Consider the following 20,112-nt stretch of genomic DNA (forward strand, 5'->3'; position numbering starts at 1 on the left):
GAGCTGCCGCGTGGCCACAGATGTCCCGTCTGGGGACCACCCTGCGCTGCCCTCGCTGTGCGGTTCAGGCTGCGTGGTCTCACCCCGGGTGTGGCAGAGTCCTGGCCGTCGTGTGTCCTCGCGCGGGTCTGCGGGCGGGGGGGCGGCCTCCTCTTGAGCTCGAGTGGTCTTCTTCCTTGGCAGTGTCTCCTGAGCCCTCGGCCCTAAATACCTGCGTTTTTGTGTTTGGTCGTATGTGACCCACGTAGGCTTTTTAAATGCACCGCCCCTCCCAGGGCTTCAAATACTTTTTACAAAGCTGTGAACGAGAATCTATCTACGTGGCTACTCTCGGCCTTCAAAGTTCTCTGCTGATTTTGCTCAACACAGACAAACTGACAAACTTCTAGTTGCTTGAGAGGGACAAAGCCAGAGCACAGCCAGTTCCACGGGGCCCCTTGAGCCGATGGAGGGTCACCAGCCACGCGGAAGCCCCGGGCACCGTTAGGATGTGGGGTTTCAAACCAGGGGGTTTCAAGACCCATGGGCGCCACTCAGGAGAGCTTTATACGTGCCTCAAGTACTTCTCTTTTTTGAAAAGACTTGCGTTCAACATACACTATTCGTGTCGGCCTTACTGGAATCATACAGACTATGTGTGTATGTGTGCACACATGTGGATTGTGCGTGTGCACACGACTACCACGTACATGGACACGTGCGGACGTGCATGTCGGTCGTAAATCGAACAGGAGCCCACCTCGTCAGCCCCACGAGCTCTGGTGGCTCACGGTTGTCCGGAGCCTTGGGGAAGGTCCTCAGCTGTGCTATAAATGCAGGAAGGGACAAGTCACGCTCACTGCAGTGACGAGCACATGTGTGCTGTCGCGCCTCAGGGCCTGTCTCAGGCCCACATCCCGCTGTGTCTTCTAGGCGTGGGCGTCCAGTGGCGAGACCTCCTGAGTCCTGTCAATGTGGATGACGACTTCTCCTTCGGGCAAGTGCTGGGCATGCTGCTGCTGGACTCTGTGCTCTACGGCCTGGTGACCTGGTACGTGGAGGCCGTGCTCCCGGGGCAGTTCGGCGTGCCCCAGCCCTGGTACTTCTTTGTCATGGTGAGTCCTCACAGCCCTTTTCTGTACACTGGCCACCTCCGCTAGAGTAGGGGTGTCCTCCACACACTCTGCGACGCCTCCTCGGGCTGGGAGAGGGGACCCCATCCTGTGTGCAGTCACTGAGCCGTGTGTCCCAAAGGCCCTAAGACCCTCCACTGGCCAAGAGGAGCCCTGTACTTCAGGGTCGGAGAGAAGAGGCTCACAAGGGACCCACATATCCCATCCCCAGCCTCATCTCAAACAAACATCCTACTGGGTTTTCTGCCTACAAAGTAATACAGCGTCTCATAAAAATGATGCTGCTTCTAGAATTCACAGCACAGTCCCACCACCCAGAGATGACCCAGGCTGGCCCGCTGGCGTGTAGTTCAGATGGTTTTCCTGTGCACATGCTTACACCCTGAGCATATGTGCGTGTGACATGCATGTGCTTAGTTTTGTTTTTTTTAAGATTTTATTTATTCATGAGAGACAGAGAGAGAGGCAGAGACACAGGCAGAGGGAGAAGCAGGCTCCATGAAGGGAGCCCGACGCGGGACTCGATCCCAGGACCCCGGGGTCATGACCTGAGCCAAAGGGAGGTGCTCAACCACTAAGCCACTGGGTGCCCCACATGGGCTTGTTTTCATAAAAAGGGGACTGTGCTGTAAAGATGCCCGAGACTTGTTTTTTTAACCTAATCATCTTAAGTACAAACATGCCTGGATCTTTTCATGAATATTTTCAGATTTTTATTTATAAGTTTTGTTTTACTTTTTTGAATCACGTTTACATATCTGCATTTTCCTGAGTCACCTTCTCTTTGAGTGCACGGTGCCGTGTGGAGGGGCCGCCGTGGGGTCCACCTGCTGGTGGTCACTGAGGTGCCCCGTTGGCGCCCGCTCTCTGGCACTCACTGGCATGCTTCATCAAAGTGAAGATGCCCCTGACCCACGGACGCCCTGTCACTTTGTCATCAAGAGAGAGAAACGCTGACAGTTACACTTGTGGCATTCAGTGATTTGTAGCACACGCTCTGGCGTCACTTCCAACATGAGCGGTGTGTCCCTGGAACCAGTGTTGCTAGAACCATTCCAGGCATGGCAAGTACCCCGGGGTGGAGATGGGGGTCTCCCTGCAGGGCTGAGTTGGGGCGGCTCTCCTGGGGGCCCGTTTGTCCCTTTCCTATGACCCTGCCCACACCAGTGTGCCCCCTGTGCCCACAGCCATCCTTGAGGGCATGGCTCTGCACAGCCTCTGGCTACATTCTTACCCCTCCCGCAGCCTGGTCCTGTGATGGCAGGACGGATGGCAGGGATCGTCCAGACAGGGGGTGGTGAAGCTTCCTCATGGCAGGGGAAGACTGGGCCTTTGGGCTTCTCTTGCTTATTTTCTGAGCTCCTGCGGAGCTGAGTGAGGCCAGGCAGGGGCGTGCAGTCACAGCTTCCTCCGTGTTTTGCCCAGATACTACTCTGAACTGGAACGTTGGCTGGCCTGTCTTTGGTTCAAAGGCCCTTATTGACTTTTCCTCTGTGTCACATCTGAGTCGTCTGCACTCCAAGTCAGCCTGCCAGGGACCGGGTGCCCAGATGGCAGATCAGAAAAGGCTCAGAACATCCTGGGGATGATGGGCAGATGAGGGAGAAGCCACGCGGCTCGTAGCCTCAGGCCGCGTCCCCTCTGCAGCAGCCCACCGCCCTGCTGAGGGCTGCATGCTGTCGTGTAGTTAGCGTGTCTGTGTTAGTGTTTCTGCTTCATCACACACAAAACAAATTGACACGAGTCGGCTCCTTGAGACCTGTCTGATTTCCATCCCAGCCCTCGTACTGGTGCGGACACCCACGGACAGTTTTGGGAAAGGAAGAGGAAGACGATGACCCAGAGAAAGCGCTCAGAACGGAGTACTTTGAGGCTGAGCCAGAGGACCTGGTGGCTGGGATCAAGATCAAGCATGTGACCAAGGTGCCACACTCCGTGGGATTGGTGGGGACGGGGGCCTCGCCCTCGCCCAGGGCTCTCTCCAAGCCAGTGACCATCCCCAGGCCTTGTTGCCCTCTGGGCCCCTGTGACTGCTCTCTGACCACTCCCCAGGCTCCGTCCCCAGGGCCCAGGGGATCAAGCCTGAGTCAGCAGCACACACCACTTGGAATGAACCCTCCTGTCAGCTTTGCAAACGCTTGCTGTGCTCAGGGCACTAGGGACGGATGTCAGGCCCCTGCCAAGCTGGGGGGCTATGGGCGATGGGAGCAGCATGGCCTCCAATCAGCACTCTGCCTGAAACTTCCTGCCTCCGTGCTGACTGGTGATGCTGGGCAGGGTCTCCTGGGTCCCTTCGGACAGGTGCTCCGGAGGGTAGTTGGGGGCAGGGTGGGGTCTGAAGCCCAGGGCTGCCATCTGCCTCTGCTTGCAGGTGTTCAGAGTGGGGAGCAAGGCGGCTGTCAGAGACCTGACCCTGAACCTGTACGAGGGGCAGATCACGGTGCTGCTGGGTCACAATGGCGCGGGGAAGACCACCACTCTGTCCATGCTCACAGGTGAGGGGCCCAGCCATAGGCCCTCACAGCCCCCCAAGGCGGGAGCGGCCTCACTGGCCAACCTACGGCCAGGGTGCTCTGTGAAATGAAGTAAAGCCACATGCATGAGACAAGCCTCGCCCTCGTGCCGACCAGTGGGGCGTCTGCACCGAACTTACAGCTCTGGGTCTTCTGCTCCGCCCTAGGTCTCTTTCCCCCGACCAGTGGACGGGCATATATCAATGGGTATGACATTTCACAAGACATGGTTCAGATCCGCAAGAGCTTGGGCCTGTGCCCCCAGCACGACGTCCTGTTTGACAACCTGACCGTCGCAGAACACCTGTATTTCTACGCACAGGTGAGTCAGCAGTGAACTGGACTCCGGACCCATGGTGGTTCCGTGGCCCGTGTACTTGGGCCCCAGGGTGCGAGCCCTCGGCCTCCCGGCAGACAGGGCCCACTCCAAGCAGCTGAGCAGCTTTTGTGGATCTGCAGCAGGGAGGCAGGAGGGAGTCCGGGCACCAGGCGGTCACACTGACGGAGGAGGCAGCACCAAGGCCAGGCTCCCGGTAGCCCCCCGCCCCCACCGGGACCCCCTCCTGACCTCCCCACCCCCACTGTTGCAGCTGAAGGGCTTGTCCCACCACAAGTGCCCTGAAGAAGTCCAGCGGATGCTGCACGTCCTCGGGCTGGAGGACAAGCGGGACGCCCTGAGCAAGTTCCTGAGCGGGGGCACGAAGCGCAAGCTCTCCATCGGCATCGCCCTCATAGCAGGCTCCAAGGTAGGCAGGCAGGAGGCCCCAGGCCAGGGCCGGGCACCCGGGGCGGCTGCCCCCCATGGGCAGGGACGGGCTGCGGACCCCCAGATGCCCACAGCGTGGCCACATGTGCACAGAACCAGAGCCTCCCGCGTAGCCAGCCCGGGCCGGGCCGCTCCTCCGCCCCCAGGTGCTGATGCTGGACGAGCCCACCTCGGGCATGGACGCCATCTCCAGGAGGGCCATCTGGGACCTCCTGCAGCAGCACAAGAGTGACCGCACCGTGCTGCTGACCACGCACTTCATGGACGAGGCCGACCTGCTGGGGGACCGCGTGGCCATCATGGCCAAGGGGGAGCTGCAATGCTGCGGGTCCTCGCTGTTCCTCAAGCAGAAGTATGGTGAGCGGGGCGGGCGGGCAGCGGGGACAGGCCCTGTCCTGGGCGGGGGGCTGCTCGCTTCCCCAGGGGGATGCTGAGGCCAGCGGAGGGGCTAGGACAGGAGGAGGGAGCAGACTGCCCAACTTGGTTAGGACGACATCCAGTGGTGGCCAGGGAAGAGAAGACCAGCCAAGCGCCAGCCAGGGCTGCTGAGACCTCCGGTGCCCTGGTGGAGGCCATGCTTGAACGTAGAGGCTCTTGAGCTGGTGGCCTGTGGCACAGGGTTTGCTCTGTGAGTGGGTCTTCCTTTCCTGAGGGCAGCTCATGGCCTGACACAGTGCTGGCCTGCCAGCAGGTTCCACCCATGTCCTGTCAACGGGGGGCACTGGCTGTCCTCCTTAGGCACCCTGGGGCCTGTGCGCCCTGTTGCTGCAGCTTCCTGGGGGCGGCTAGAGAGGGCAGCCAACATCCTGGGGCTCCCCTGGGGAGAGAGCAGGGAGGACAGGTCTCAGGAACAGTTCCCAACACCGCCCTTGAGACTTGGAGTCTGGAGTCGAGTCTTCACCATGTAGCACCCCTGCCCTCCACCCCAGGCCTCCGACATCTCTGCCCAGCAGGGGGTTGGGAGGCCAGGCCCTCAGGATGGCGCCCACGCCGGGTGCTTCCTCCCCGTCACTCCCTCGCGGCGAGCCCAGGGCCCAGTGAGACAGCATAAGCAGGAAACAGCGTCACACAGGGCTCCTGGCCGTTGCAGGTGCGGGCTACCACATGACGCTGGTGAAGGAGCCTCACTGTGACCCCGAGGCTGTCACCCGGCTGGTGCGACACCACGTCCCCACTGCCACGCTGGAGAGCAGGGCTGGCGCCGAGCTGTCCTTCATCCTCCCCAAGGAGAGCACGCACAGGTGCGGGGCCTGGGGCACACTGGCACATACCTGTGGCGGGTGCTCCGTCTTAGAGCCCCACTCCTTGTACCTGTCAGGCTGGACCGGGGGGCGGCCTGTGACAGCACTCGGGGAAGGGGGGACGGACGAGCTTGCAGGACCCACAGCCAGACCTCCCGGGGCCACGGAGCACAGCAGCCGCTCAGGGTCGCTTGTGGGATTGTGAACATGCATGTTCCCGGTGTCAGGCCTGGAGTCCTGCCCTCGTGCGTCGCAAACACGGCAGACGCCTAGGGCAGTGGGTGGAAACCAGACTCGAGTCACGTTCAGAAACGGTGCAAATCTTAATAATCTTGCGGTGAGTGCAACTGAGTTGTTTGGTTTTAATAACTTCATAGGATCCACCGACTCGGTCACCCTGTGATCTCATCAACATCTGTGCAGTTACCCTGCCCTCATGGTTTTACCCCCCGAAATATGCTAGTGAATGTCCTTCCAGAAAACTCTATCTGAATCTCCCCTCTCCTGCTCAGGATAGAGTCCCGACAGCAGGTAGATGGTGTCTGACTTCCCCGTCAGCAGGGCAGGAGAGGGTCCATTTTACTCCACAGCTGCCAGATTTGAATAAACAGGTTTTTTTGTAAATGTTTGTGTATCCCGTGGGATCGGTGGTGTCCTGTATGTCTGCTGTCGCCGCCAGCAGGATGTGGAGCCTGGCTGCCGCTCCTCAGCCCCTCGGCACCGCTCCTCTGGGTGCCAGGAGTTCCTGTCCCCCGCGTGTGTATCTGTCCATGTTTTATGTCTTAACATCACCTGTGTTTGCTGCAGTTTTTTCCCATTGGTCGTTGACTAATTTTGTGGGATTTTTTTTCCACATGAGTACAGTTAATGGGTCGTATGTTTTTCCTTGTGACTTTTTTTCTTAGAACGCACTACCTCCCCCACCTCCAATCAGGTGAATAGTCACCAGTTTCTCTGGGTGTGTTTTGCGAGGACGTGTGCTAGAGAACGCCTCCCATGTATGCCCAGCAGAATGTCACGTAGGGACAGGAAAAGGGAGAAACAAAGCCCGACTCCAGGGTTTTGCAGCGGCTTTTCAAGGACTCAGGTCCCTGTGCTTCCCCCGACAACACGGAGAAATGAGCTCCCTCTAAATGAGAAGCGGCTCTTCACTCGGGGTCTTGTTTCCAGGTTCGAAGGCCTATTTGCCAAGCTGGAGAAGCACCAGAAGGAGCTGGGGATCGCCAGCTTTGGGGCCTCGGTCACCACCATGGAGGAGGTGTTCCTCCGGTCAGTACACACGCGTGTCCAGTGGTCCAGGCGCAGTGCTTGTGGGACATGTGACAATGAGGCCGCCCTTACTGGCTGCATCCCATGCCCGCCTGAGGGTGTCGGCTGGCTGCGGGGAGGGCCCCTCACTCCCTGCAGCGTTCCCCGCTCCCGGGCGGGGAGCGCCCCCCTGAGCTCAGGTCTCCGGAAACACATGCCTCCCCTCCCCCCCACTCCCATCGTGGAGAGTGTGCAGGCACCCCAGGGGCCTGGACAGGCCCCCAGGACTGCAGCGGGGGGTGGGGGCTCAGGACCACACGCGTGTTGACCAGACTCGAGTGCTGACCTGGCAGATAGAGAGCGGAGAACTAGAAATACAGAAGCAGGTGTGAGCTCAGGGTCTTTCAGTGAGGATCCCAGGACCTAGACCAGGCAACGGAGCAGTGAGTGTGTACATAGTGTGCATGAATGACGTGGCTCGTGGGCATCAGGGTGGCTCCGGGCCCCTGCGGCCCAGCACCCAGGGGCCTGCCAGCCTCACTGCTTGTGCTCTGCACATACTGGCCGTGCTGGGCCCGTTTGGGGTGGCCCCTCCCAGAGCACACCCCTCTGCCTGCAGGCCTCAGCTTGTGTCCACAGTGGGCATGACTACCCTCCAGGGCTCCCGCTGTGCCCCCAGCCCCTTCTGCCCCTCCAGAAAGCCCTGGCTATAAATGCTGGCTTCAAGCCGTCTCCCAGGGGGACCAGGATCCTCGTGGGCAGGGCTCTGGTCTGGCCGTCCATCTCTGCTGGACTCTGCTTGGCGGCAGTGCCCGGTGATCTAGTGGCATCTATTGATGAGCCAGGGAAGAACTGAACCACCAGCCAGTAGGGCCAAGGATGTGCTCCTCCTCCTCCCACCTGGACAGCCCCCCAGGAGGAACCGAGTGGTGACCGGGCCTCCTGTGTCTCGGCGCAGGGTCGGCAAGCTGGTGGACACCAGCATGGACATCCAGGCCATCCAGCTCCCTGCCCTGCAGTACCAGCATGAGAGGCGGGCGAGTGACTGGGCAGTGGACAGCCACCTGTGTGGTGTCATGGACCCGACGGATGGCGTCGGCTCGCTGATCGAGGACGAGTGCACCACTGCCAAGCTCAACACCGGGGTGAGCGCGAGGGCTGGGCCAGCCATCACGGGAAGGCTGGGGGACCCCTGAGCCCCATGCATTCATGCCCACGAGGGCAGACGAGGGCTGCGGAGTGTCAGTTCACTGGGAAGAGGGCACATCAAAAGTCACGTGGTCCTGGCAGGGAGAAGGAAAGATCTTTTATTTTTTAAAAGATCTTATTTATTCATGAGAGACACAGAGAGAGAGAGAGGCAGAGACACAGGCAGAGGGAAAAGCAGGCTCCGTGCGGGGAGCTTGACGAGGGACTGGATCCTGGGACCCCAGGGTCACGCCCTGAGCTGACGGCAGATGCTCCACCGCTGAGCCACCCAGGGTCCCAACCCAGAGGATTTTAATCGAGCAAGTGTAATTTCACCTTGTTATAATTGGGCCGCCCACAAACAAGTAAACATGTCATGTGGTTCTCACAGTGCTCCGTGTCCCCATCCTCCTCAGTGAGGCAGAGGGCAGCATCGGCCCGTCTTACAGACAGAGCACCGTGGTCTGGGCCCAGGTGGCACCGCCAGCAGGTGGCAGAGCAGGACGCTGACCCTGGCGCCCGCACTTGCAGGACTGCAGCCCTCTGCCCCCCTGTGAGTGCAGCCAGGTCCTCCTGCCAGGATCAGGGGAAGGGCAGAGGCCTCGGCTCCCCCATGGAATCACAGCTGGTCCCCCGAGGCCCCGTGACAACGAGCCAATGAGACCCCCCAGGCCCACGTCAGGACCTGCAGGGACATGTTTGCAAGAAGCCCAGGGGCCTCAGGGCACACATGTCAGCCCGAGGCCCCCAGGCCTGTGATTGGACCGTGCCTGCTGCTGGCGGGCAGGGTTCCGATGCTGGCCCTGCGTGACAGCCATGTTGCCCTGTCCCCTCTGCCACAGCTCACCCTCCACTGCCAGCAGTTCTGGGCCATGTTCCTGAAGAAGGCTGTGTACAGCTTGCGCGAGTGGAAGATGGTGGTGGCCCAGGTCCTGGTCCCTCTAACATGCGTCACCCTGGCCCTCCTGGCCGTCAACTACTCCTCTGAGACCTTCGACGACCCCATGCTGGAGCTGACCCTGGGCGCGTACGGCAGAACCGTTGTGCCCTTCGCCGTTCCTGGGGCCTCCCGGCTGGACCAGCAGCTGTCGGAGCGTTTGAAAGACATGCTGCAGGCTGAGGGCCAGGAGCCGCGGGAGGTGCTGGGTAAGGGAAGGCCCCCAGCCTGGCCCGGGTCCTCAGAGCCCAGCTTCCCGACCCAGGCGCTGTGGGCCTCGGGGGCGGTTAGTTCCTTGCTGACCTGCACACCATGGTCCCAAAGTATCCCTGGCGTTGCCTCCCCCCAGCCCCTCTGTTAGGGAAGCGGACACACCTGCAGACCCTGCCGCTGGGGGAGAAGGCTGGCACCCTGAGTCCGGCAAAGACGCAAGGCGGCACCCAGGGCTAAAGTTTGCCAAGGTAGCCTGTTTTGGGGCCATTGTAGGTGAAATATGAAACCTCCGTTGCCCTTTTTTGTTCGCCAGGCTGGTCACGGCACGCGCTGAGGTGACACAGTGCTTTCTTCCAACACGTCAAACCAAGACCCTCCGCGCCCCGGCTGGTGGCCATGGGACACTGCCCTGGGGTTTGAGCAGGCCTCGTACTCAGGTTAAACGGGACGTGTGCACGGGCTGGCTCAGTTCACTGCCCACCGCCACATCCTGGTGATTCAGTACACGGGGCAGCCCCAAATCTGGGCAGGAGTCAGGTTCTTGTTTAGACAGCTGGATGCCCCCAAAACAGGCCAGCCCTGCAGTGGGCACCGCTGCGAGGCAGGAGCTCGCGCAGCCCTGCCCACCACCGTGACCCCAGTTACCTCTGCGGAGGCAGCGGCGGCAGACGCCCTTGTCACGCCTTGTTTCCTGGCTGTCACCCAGCTTCAGGGCTCTCAGGGCACACGGTGGCTCCAGGGCGTTCAGGACATGGCCTCATAGCCCCTGGCCTGGGTCCTTCTGGGAGGCCGTTGTGTCTACTTCCTTGTCAAGTGCGTGACCGTTGGGTTTGGCCACCGTGCAGTCTCATTACACCATATTTAAGGACTCGAGACTGTTCTCCCTGTGTAACAACAGCTGCGGCGGGCCTGGGCGGAGCCTTTGCAACTGTCCACGTAGGGCTCGCTGACACGTCCCCATGCCCTCACCGACCCTGGGTCCTGCAAGGCTGTATCCTTGTTGGCCCCATTTACAGCTGCGTGGCCGGGCAGTGAGCGTGTGTGCGGGCGCGTGTGATGCTGGACCTACAGCCACCGCGAGCGTAGGGCGGACCCCGGCGCCCCGCATCAGAGCCCCCTCTCCCCACGCGTCCGCCACGGAGCTAAGTGAGGGCCAGCAGGTCGGGACGGGCCGTGGCCACACAGAACCCAAATGCCCAGAGGGGCCAAGACCTCAAGTGGGGGTCAGCTGGGGTGCTTCGGGTGACCAGGAAACGCCCCACTCCCTCGGGCCGATCTTTTTAAACACCGTCCTTTTTTTCTGATTATGAAAGGGTACTTCCTCCATAAAAACTGGAAAACTAGGAAAACAGGCAGAGGTCCTGTCTCATCGCGCCCCCTGAGGGCCACCCGTCCCTCTCCCCTGGCCGCCCCGCCCCCGTGCACCTGCTGCCCCGCCAGCGGCCCGTCAGCCCTGCCAGGTCTCCCCTTCAGAGCCTAGCCTTCCCCTGAGTGGCTCCTCCCTGCCACGCCAACCTGGCCCAGGCTGCTCCCGTGAGCGTCCCTCCGGAGGCATCTGCGGGGCAGAAGGAGGAGTCGGTCCGTCGGCTACGGGGTGCCCGCTCGCCCTGCAGCCTTGGGCCCTGCTGCTCCCATGATGTGGCCCCATGGCCGTGGCCCCTGTCTGCACGAGTAGACGTCCTTCCCGCCATTCCCGCAGGCCTCCCGAGCTCCTCAGGGCGGCCACCTCAGGCACGCACCACTGACCCTGCCATTGCCTCCCGCAGGCGACCTGGAGGAGTTCCTGATTTTCAGGGCCTCGGTGGAGGGAGGTGGCTTTAGCGAGCGGTGCCTGGTGGCCGTGTCCTTCAGAGATGTCGGCGAGCGGACGGTGGTCACTGCCCTGTTCAACAACCAGGCGTACCACTCCCCGGCCACAGCGCTGGCTGTGGTGGACAACCTTCTGTTCAAGCAGCTGTGTGGCCCCCGGGCCTCCATCGTGGTCTCCAACTACCCCCAGCCCCGGAGCGCCGTGCAGGCCGCCAAGGACCAGTTCAACGAGTACGTGTGCTGCCCGGCCTTCTGCCCCTCTGCCAGGGCCCCACCCCACCGGGGCACTGCCTGGGGCCACCAAGGGTCGTGTAGGTGGATAAAGCACAGTATCTGCCTTCTGGAAGCTTCTGGGTTCTGGCCAGGGAACCCCCACCCCACATCTTCTCAGCCTTCCATCTGCACCCTTTCCTTGGATAGCACATAAGCTAGTGAGACCTTGCCCGTATCCAGTGAGGTCTCCCGGGGTTGGGGGGGACTTGGAGGGGGGGCAGTATCCTCTTCCCAAATCTGTCCCCGGTTCCTACTGACCGCTGTCCCCAGGGGTCCCAGCACATGACCAGGACGCAGAACACAGTGAGGTCAGGTGTTGCTGCCCAGGGTGACCTCGAGTCAGGAGGCCCCGTGTGCATCTCTGCTCTCAGGCTGTGTCCTGCCCTGCTGTGTGGGGGACCCTGGTGGCACAGCGGGACCACAGGGTCGGGAACCACGCTGTTCTGGGGAGTGGCCTCCACTCTGCGCCCTGGGGGGATAGGCCCGTGGGGCCCTGGGATCCCGGATGGGGTGGTCGGCAGCCACAGGCAGGGCAAGGGGCCGTGCCAGGGACATTGGGAAGGGGCAGCTCCCCACTGGTGGGCTCCGGATGGGGAGACCCGCAGGTCGGCCTCAGTGTGGTGGATGGGGTGGCGGGAATTCTGGTTTGTGTTTGCAGCTTTAGGAGATGTCATTCTGCACCTGTTTTGTAATGTGCGGTGGATTGGCTGTCAGGGCCTGGCTGTCAGCATGTCTGATGTGATTGGCACACAGGGTTACGTTAGTTCCAGGTGACCTTTCACCACGCAAGTCGACTTGGCATCCCCCCTCACACGTGGGTAGCAAGTTTCTTTCCATTGGTGAAGGGCTTTAAGGTGGTCTCTCTGAGCACCTTTCAGATAGGCCATCCAGTGTCACACCTGTAGCCGGGGTCACCTGGCTGCACCTGGCATCCCCAGGACTTAATTACTTCATGACCGAGAAATTTGCACCTGTTGATACCTCACCTGCTTCGCCCACCCCCACCCCCCACCCCACCCCCACCTCTGGCAGCAACCAGTCTGTTCTCTGGTCTACAGGCTGCCTTTTGTTTAAGATTCCATCAGTTAGAGAGATTTATGCTATTTGTCTTTCTGACTTAATTTAGCCCAGTGTTCTCAGGGTCCACCCACATTGTCACCAATGGTGGGATGTCCTTCTTTGTCACGGCTGGAAAGATCCTGTCGTGTACATCCCGGGTTTCTTGATCCACTCACCTGTCGACACTCAGCTGTGTCTGCCTCGGCTGTTGAAAGTAGCCGCCGCGAGGGTGGCGGTGCAGACAGCACTCCAACCAGTGATTCTGTTTCCTTTTTTTTTTTTTTTTAAGATTTTATTTATTTATTTTTTTAAAAGACTTATTTATTTATTCATGAGAGACACAGAGAGGCAGAGACACAGATAGAGAGAGAAGCAGGCTCCATGCAGGGAGCCCGATGTGGGACTTGATCCCGGGACTCCAGGACCAGGCCCTGGGCCAAAGGGAGGCACTCAACCCCTGAGCCACCCATATGTCCGTAGCGAGTCCATTTTCTGTAGATAAGCCCTCGTAAGTGCAATTGCAGGAACATATGGCGGTTCTGCTTTTAGCTTTTCGTGGGGCGTCCGTGCTGCTCTCCGGAGCGGCTGGCCCAGGCTGTGTTCCCACCAACAGTGCACGAGGGCTCCCCCTTCCACATCCTCCCTGGCACCTGCTGGCCGTCTGACCACTGAGGTGTCCTCTCGTGGTGGCTTTGATTTGTGTTTCCCTGGTGGTTAGTGATGCTGAGGACCTTCTTGCCTGCCTCTTAGATGCTCAGTATAATTTTGCTGAGCATTCCGTGGTGCCCCACAGAAGCCCCGTGACACAGCGCCCACTCCCCACCCCTCTGTCCCCTCCTCCAGGTGGCCTCCATGCTGTCTCGGCCTCATGGACTGGCCCGCTCTGGGCATCTCGTACGAATACAGTCATATAATAAGAGGCCATCAAAAAAAAAAAAGGAAAAAGAGGCCTTTTGTGACTGGCTCCTCTCCCTTTTAAGGCCCATCGTGTTGTACTGTGGATGCATAATGCCCTCTTTCCGGCCAAATGACATCCAGGTGTCGAAGTACTGTTTGTTAAGACAGACGGTGTTGGTTTCTGGAAGGGTTGCTGGCCAGTGATTTCAGAATGTAGAATGGACCCAATGTGAGAGATGAGCTGCCTCGCGGGCGCCTGACCATGGGGGTCTGACCCGGGCAGAGCCAGCTGCGTGTGGGGGTTCTTAGGAGATGTGGGAAAAGCAGGTGGGTCGGGGGTGCCGCCGTCCCCTGCATGTCTGTGGGGAGCAAGTGCCCAGCGATGGACTGAAGGCAACTGGGAATATGGTGGTGCCCTCACTGGGGACAGGAAGCCCAGAGGAGAAGCCATTCTGGGGGGAATGGGACTTTCCTCACTCCAAGACCACCCCACACACACCGGCTCTGGGATTCTCTCTTAAGCCCCCTTCAGGGCGAGGCCCCTCCATCACATGCTTTGGATAGTGACCAAGGACCTGTGAATGTCCCCTGCTGCCTGGACTCGCTGTGCTCTGTCCCTGACCTGCCCTGTCCTCCCCCCGAACCCCCTGCAGAAGCCGGAAGGGATTTGACATCGCCCTCAACCTGCTCTTCGCCATGGCTTTCCTGGCCAGCACATTTTCCATCCTGGCAGTCAGCGAGAGGGCCGTCCAGGCCAAGCACGTCCAGTTTGTGAGCGGTGTCCACGTGGCCACATTCTGGCTCTCCGCTCTGCTGTGGGACCTCATATCCTTCCTCATCCCCAGTCTGCTACTGCTGGTGAGGGCTGCGTGGTGCCGGGACCCTCCCCTGCACATCGGGGGGGGGCTTGCCTTCAGGGGCCCCCGCACAGACTGCAGCTCAGCCCCAGCCCTGGGAGGAAGGCAGGGAACGGCCCCTGGCAGCACCCCTCAACTGTGCTGCACCCCGCCTCCACCCCACTGTGTGGCACGGCCCCGGAGCAGGCTGCCCCAGGGATGGCTCCAAGGGCAAAGGGGAGAAGGGGGCAGGTCATCGAGGGGGGGGGGGTGTCCCAGGGCTGGAAGCCGCCGTGGAGACAGGGCCCCCAAGCCGCCTGCCCCTGTGCCGTGCAGGTGGTGTTCAAAGCCTTTGACGTGCACGCCTTCACGCGAGACGGCCACATGGCGGACGCCTTGCTGCTGCTCATGCTCTACGGCTGGGCCATCATTCCTCTCATGTACCTGATGAACTTCTTCTTCTCGGGAGCAGCCACTGCCTACACGAGGCTGACCATATTCAACATCCTGTCGGGCATAGCCACCTTCCTCATGGTCACCATCATGCGCATCCCAGGTGGGGGCCTGGAGTCCAGCCTGCCCGGCGCCCTCTGCCCCAAACCTGGGCCAGGCGCCTCTGCCAAAGGTGGCCCTCCCGGGCCAGCAGCACTTCTCCCTCCCCGTTTCAGCGGGGCGGGAGGGGGAGGGGTGCCCTAGAGGCGCTGTCCCAGGAAGGCCTGGTGCTGCACCTGGGGGTAACACCACTGGGCATCCAGCCCACACACACACAGGGGACAGGAACCCACCCTCCGAACCTGAGGACCCGTCCTGGGCGTCGTGTATCCCCCAGTGCTGACTGGTCTGCACTCCTCCCTACAGCGGTAAAGTTAGAGGAGCTTTCCAGAACCCTGGACCACGTGTTCCTGGTGCTGCCCAACCACTGCCTGGGGATGGCCGTCAGCAGCTTCCATGAGAACTTCGAGATGAGGAGGTACTGCACGTCCTCCGAGGTTGCCGCCCACTACTGCAGGAAATACAGTGAGTGTCCCCCCGGCCACCCTCTCCCCGGGACCCTTGTCCTGCTCCGCTCTGCAAAGGGGCTCCCCCCACCCCCCAGGCTGCCTGGCTGACCACGTCCTGTGTCACTCTGCCCATCAGGCATCTCTGCATCTCAGTCCTCCCTCTGCCTTTCTCTCACAAGGACAGCTGTGCTTGGATGCAGGGCCCCCCCTAAATCCAGGATCTTCCCTTAGGACCCTTAACTTGTCACATCTACAAGGACCCTTCGATAAGTGGGGTTGCTCACAGGTTCTGGGGGTCAGGACGTGGACGTGTCTCTCTGGGGCCTCTTTTCAGCCTACCACACGCCCTTCCCATGCCTGGAAGTGTCTTCAGCAGTGGTCAGCTGTCACCACTGTAACCAGGGCGGGGGGTGGGGAGGCATGTTTTTGTGTCACAGTGCAGCCCCCCGAGCAGAGAAGGAGCACGTGAGTGAGCAAGCAAGGGCGTGACCTGGTCACTTGTCACAGGCACCCCGGGCAAGCAGGCAGTTCTTAGGGCTTCCAGGAGGCCTCGAGGAGCTCAGGATACAGCCTTGGGAGAACGAGGGGACCTTGTGCTTTCACAGTCTCCGTGGGGGCATCTGCGTGTGGGCCCCTGCGAGTCTAGAGAGGGGCTTGGGCTGTGACCCGGGGCCGGAGGGCGCCATGCTTACTCCCTTGCCCACACAGACATCCAGTACCAGCAGAACTTCTACGCATGGAGCGCCCCGGGGGTCGGCAGGTTTGTGACCTCCATGGCTGCTTCCGGCTTTGCCTACCTCAGCCTGCTCTTCCTCATCGAGACCGACACGCTGTGGAGGCTGAAGACCTGCCTCTGTGCCTTCCGGAGGAGGCGGGCGCTGGTGAGTGGCTCCAGGGTCCTCCGCACACCCTACCTCCCTGCGGTCGGGGAGCACCAAGGCCCCGGGCAGGGCGCACGGTAGGGGCCGTGGTGCTCCCCAGCGCCCCAGCTCTCCAGTCCCAGACCCTGGGGCCTCCACGGCCTCTGTCTTGGCAGAGGCTGTCCAGACTGGCCGCCCTCGTGTGTGTCACATAGGTCCCATCCCACAAACACACTTGGAGGAGGCCGCACTGGGCGTCCACGGGAACGCAGGGCGGGGCAGCTGCTCTGACCTGTGAAGACCTCCCTGATGAGCCTCTGTGCACAGAGTACAGTCTCCCCCACCCTCAGCCAAGTGTCTTGGCTCTCTTGGTGCGTCCTGCACCGTCACCCTGCACCGTCCTCGCTCCTTGGCAGGCTGTGTCTCCCTGATGCTCACGTCAGCCTAAGTCCACCCGCTGTCGTTGTAAAAGCCCCGAGGCAGCACACGAGCCATCTCAGAGACCCCACCCTTTGTCCCATGGAAAAGGACCCCCTGAGCAGGAGCTTACCTGTGGGGTCTCTTTCTGGAACAATTAGACAGAAGGGTACGCTCGGACGTCAGTACCTCCTGAGGACCAGGATGTGGTGGATGAAAGGAACCGGGTCCTGGCCCCCAGCATGGACTCTCTGCTGGACACACCTCTGGTTATCAAGGAGCTCTCCAAGGTAGGCCGGCCCCCCAACACCGGCTCCGGCCTACACGCCCCCCCCCCTTGGCTGCCCCCAGGCCCCAATGCCCGGTGCCCCACAGGTGTACGAGCAGCGGGCACCCCTCCTTGCCGTGGACAAGATGTGCCTCGCAGTCCAGAAAGGGGAGTGCTTCGGCCTGCTGGGGTTCAATGGAGCCGGGAAGACCACGACTTTCAAAATGCTGACAGGAGAGGAGACCGTCACTTCTGGGGACGCCTTTGTTGGGGGCTACAGCATCAGCTCTGAAATCGGGAAGGTGGGTGTAGCCGGGGAGGCAGGGATGGGGCTCGTGTCCGGCTCCCAGCTCGTGGATGGTGGGACAGGCAATGACCAGGGCCCAGAGCAAGCAAGCGACAGGGAGGAGAGGGGAAGGCAAGAGCCCCAGGCCACGGTCTCCATCGGAGAAGCCTCTCCTCTGCACCTGGGGCTGGGTGCTCACAGCTCTCTGCGGCTGTGTGTGCAGATCTGTGTTAATGGTGCCCTGGGTGCTCAGAGCAGCCTTGCCCCCAAGAACCAGAGCTGCATAAAATGCCAGTGACCAAGCATGTCGGTAAGGCTGTCATAGAGCCCGCTGCGTGGTGAGGGTCCCCGGCCAGAGTCTGCAAAGGACGATCCACGTCTGCAGGGGGGCACGCTGTGCTCCTGGCAACCCAGGCTTGGGTTTCAGGGCCCATTGAGTGCAGGGGAGAAACTGAGGCCTGGGACCCCTGTGGGAAGGTGTCATGGGAGACTTCCTGCATGTGGGGCCAGGTGAGGACGAGCCAGGCGCCCTCCTACTCCCTGTACCCCTGGGGGTCCGGTGGAAGGCCTGCGCTGAGGGGAGCAGAGTCGGGGCCTGTGCCTCGGGGCCACCGTGTGTCCCAGCTGGCGGCGGGGCTTCTAGTCCGCCGTGTCCGCAGAGTGCAGCATGCACCCTCTGGAAGGGGCCTTCCTCTGAGGCCCCCAAGAAGGCTTCGAGGTATAGGACCATGGAAAAGGACCCATGCAGTGGTACACATGCAGAAACAAAGGAGACATGCACGGCCCCACGTCTGGAACCTGCAGACGCAGGGCCTCACGGGAGAAACAAGGCCCTCACTTCAGATTCCCAAAGCCCAGACCCGGATTATGAAACACCTGTGTTTACTGTGTGCGGAGAAATAGGCAAGATTAGAAACACCGGCAGGAAAGAGGAAACCAAAACCACGTCCTAGAGGTTGGAGAGGGAGGGGACCCGTCCCTGCGTTCAGTCTGAATTCCAGGGGGACGGAGAGCATGGGACAGGTACTGAGTGATGGGGCAGTGGCCCACAGTGTTCTCAGGCGCCTTGGACACAGACTCTGGGAGCTCAGAGCCCCCAGGGGGTGAGGAGAGAGGGACCCCGAGTCTGGAATCCACTGACCGACCCCAGGCTCCCCAGCCCGTTGCCAGCAGCTAAAAAGCCGGGAGATGGTGCGGCCACATGGGGTCTTGGCTCAACGCACCATCCAACCAGGCGCCGCCCGCCCCCAAGGTGCCACAGATGAACCCCGCTGAAGTCAGAGGGAGAAGAGGAAGGGCCTAGCGTGCCTGCACAAGTGGTGACACATCCGCAGGCATTGTCACGTCTGTCCGTTCTTGCTCCCGCCTCCCCCACACACTGTGGCCACCTGGGCTCCGGTCCCATCTGGCCTCTCGGGGTGGGGCGGGATGTGTGCCCGGGGCGCCCCCGGGCTGGCCAAGGCCCCACTGTGTCCCTGACAAAGTGCAGCATGGTAGCCGCCCCAGACAGAGACGCTCGCAGAAACCTGGAGGGGCCTCCTCCGACCACCGCCTCCCCGCTGCACCCCCGCCTCCAGGTGCGGCAGCGGATCGGCTACTGCCCCCAGTTTGATGCTCTGCTGGACCACATGACGGGCCGGGAGACGCTGGTCATGTACGCCCGGGTCCGGGGCATCCCCGAGCGCCACATCGCTGCCTGTGTGGAGAACACGCTTCGGGGCCTTCTTCTGGAGCCGCACGCCAACAAGCTGGTCAGGACGTACAGGTGTGCCTATGCCCTGGCCCCCTCCCTGCCCGTGACCCAGTGACGCCATCTCCCAGGGTAGAGTTGGCATCTCCCTTACTCTAAAGCTGGGGGTGACCAAACAGGTCAGGGGCCGGACCACCCCCCCCCCCCCGTTGCCCCAGGATTGATTGGGGATTTGGCAGCATGACCCAGGCAGCATGGATGAAGGGGGCTATCCTGCCAGTTCCTGCCACCCTGAGGCCAGGCCAGCGGCAGGGCGACGTCACGCCCCTGTCAGGCCCCCTTGAGCACAGACAGGTGGCGTGGACTGACCTCCCTAGGCACAGCTTTATTCGGGGGGCCCCCACAACTATAAGGCAGGCTTTCCAGGCACGCTCCCCATTCCTGTTCACGCCGGGGCGCCCTGCAGTCACGATGCTGGGACACAGGCAGCCCAAGTTGACCATCAGCCTCGCCCCGCCCACACACCCCTCTGCTCCCAGTGGCGGCAACAAGCGGAAGCTGAGTACTGGCATTGCCCTGCTTGGGGAGCCTTCAGTCATCTTCCTGGACGAGCCATCCACCGGCATGGACCCTGTGGCCCGGCGCCTGCTCTGGGACACTGTGGCACGGGCCCGCGAGTCGGGCAAGGCCATCGTCATCACCTCCCACAGGTAGAGCCAGGGTCTCTGGGGGTCAGTGGTAAGAGCCGGGACGACGGCTGGCTGGGTGGGGCCAGGTGGGCAGAAGCCCTGGCCGCCGCGGGTGCAGATGCTGTGAGCAAAGGCCCCAGCCTAGCCACGGGGGCCACCCTCTACACGTGGGAGTCAGGAACCGTTTGATTTGGCCGCCACACCAGCCCCCTCTGCGAGAGCCTCCAACGCAGTGGGCAGGCCCCGGCAGGCCCAGCCCTGTGTCAGGCCTCTGCTCCCCTCCCCAGCATGGAGGAATGTGAGGCCTTGTGCACCCGGCTGGCCATCATGGTGGAGGGGCAGTTCAAGTGCCTGGGCAGCCCACAGCACCTCAAGAGCAAGTTTGGCAGTGGCTACTCCTTGCGGGCCAAGGTCCGGAGCGACGGGCAGCAGGAGGCGCTAGAGGAGTTCAAGGCGTTTGTGAACCTGACCTTCCCGGGTGAGTGCTGCTGGCTGCTGCCCAGGGAGGGCATCTGGGCCTCATCCCCACCAGGTGCCACGTTGTCGCTGCCCCGGGGGAGGAGGGCCGTGATTCCAAGGTCCCGGGCCCTCCAGCCTGGCCCTCACGAGGAAGCGGTGTCTTCTTCCTGCAGGCAGCGTCCTGGAAGATGAGCACCAGGGGATGGTCCATTACCACCTGCCCGGGGCTGACCTCAGCTGGGCCAAGGTGAGCTGGCTCCTGCCAGCTTGGCAGGGGCTGGGGAAGGCCCTCCCAGCAGTCACTCCACCCATGGGGGTTCTAGGCTCCTTCCAAAGAGGAGTCACTCACA

General features: G+C 61.5%; 1 protein-coding gene across 5 annotated transcripts in view; it reads left to right on the top strand.

Annotated features, from left to right (window-relative positions):
- ABCA3 (ATP binding cassette subfamily A member 3) overlaps nt 1-20,112 on the top strand; it is a 40,194-nt gene that overhangs the window by 18,904 nt on the left and 1,178 nt on the right. For all 5 annotated transcript variants that reach the window (XM_041749895.1, XM_041749896.1, XM_041749897.1 and 2 more), the window contains exons 10-30: nt 913-1,094; nt 2,892-3,035; nt 3,484-3,607; nt 3,793-3,947; nt 4,216-4,371; nt 4,538-4,748; nt 5,482-5,632; nt 6,803-6,901; nt 7,839-8,025; nt 8,911-9,214; nt 10,985-11,258; nt 13,910-14,114; nt 14,429-14,648; nt 14,951-15,109; nt 15,802-15,974; nt 16,532-16,660; nt 16,746-16,940; nt 18,502-18,689; nt 19,154-19,324; nt 19,591-19,781; nt 19,936-20,009. In XM_041749895.1, the coding sequence (XP_041605829.1) occupies nt 913-1,094; nt 2,892-3,035; nt 3,484-3,607; nt 3,793-3,947; nt 4,216-4,371; nt 4,538-4,748; nt 5,482-5,632; nt 6,803-6,901; nt 7,839-8,025; nt 8,911-9,214; nt 10,985-11,258; nt 13,910-14,114; nt 14,429-14,648; nt 14,951-15,109; nt 15,802-15,974; nt 16,532-16,660; nt 16,746-16,940; nt 18,502-18,689; nt 19,154-19,324; nt 19,591-19,781; nt 19,936-20,009 (3,692 nt within the window). The remainder of the gene's footprint in view (nt 1-912; nt 1,095-2,891; nt 3,036-3,483; nt 3,608-3,792; nt 3,948-4,215; nt 4,372-4,537; nt 4,749-5,481; nt 5,633-6,802; nt 6,902-7,838; nt 8,026-8,910; nt 9,215-10,984; nt 11,259-13,909; nt 14,115-14,428; nt 14,649-14,950; nt 15,110-15,801; nt 15,975-16,531; nt 16,661-16,745; nt 16,941-18,501; nt 18,690-19,153; nt 19,325-19,590; nt 19,782-19,935; nt 20,010-20,112) is intronic.

The sequence above is a fragment of the Vulpes lagopus genome, chromosome 3 (assembly GCF_018345385.1).
Source record: "Vulpes lagopus strain Blue_001 chromosome 3, ASM1834538v1, whole genome shotgun sequence".
NCBI lineage: Eukaryota > Metazoa > Chordata > Mammalia > Carnivora > Canidae > Vulpes > Vulpes lagopus.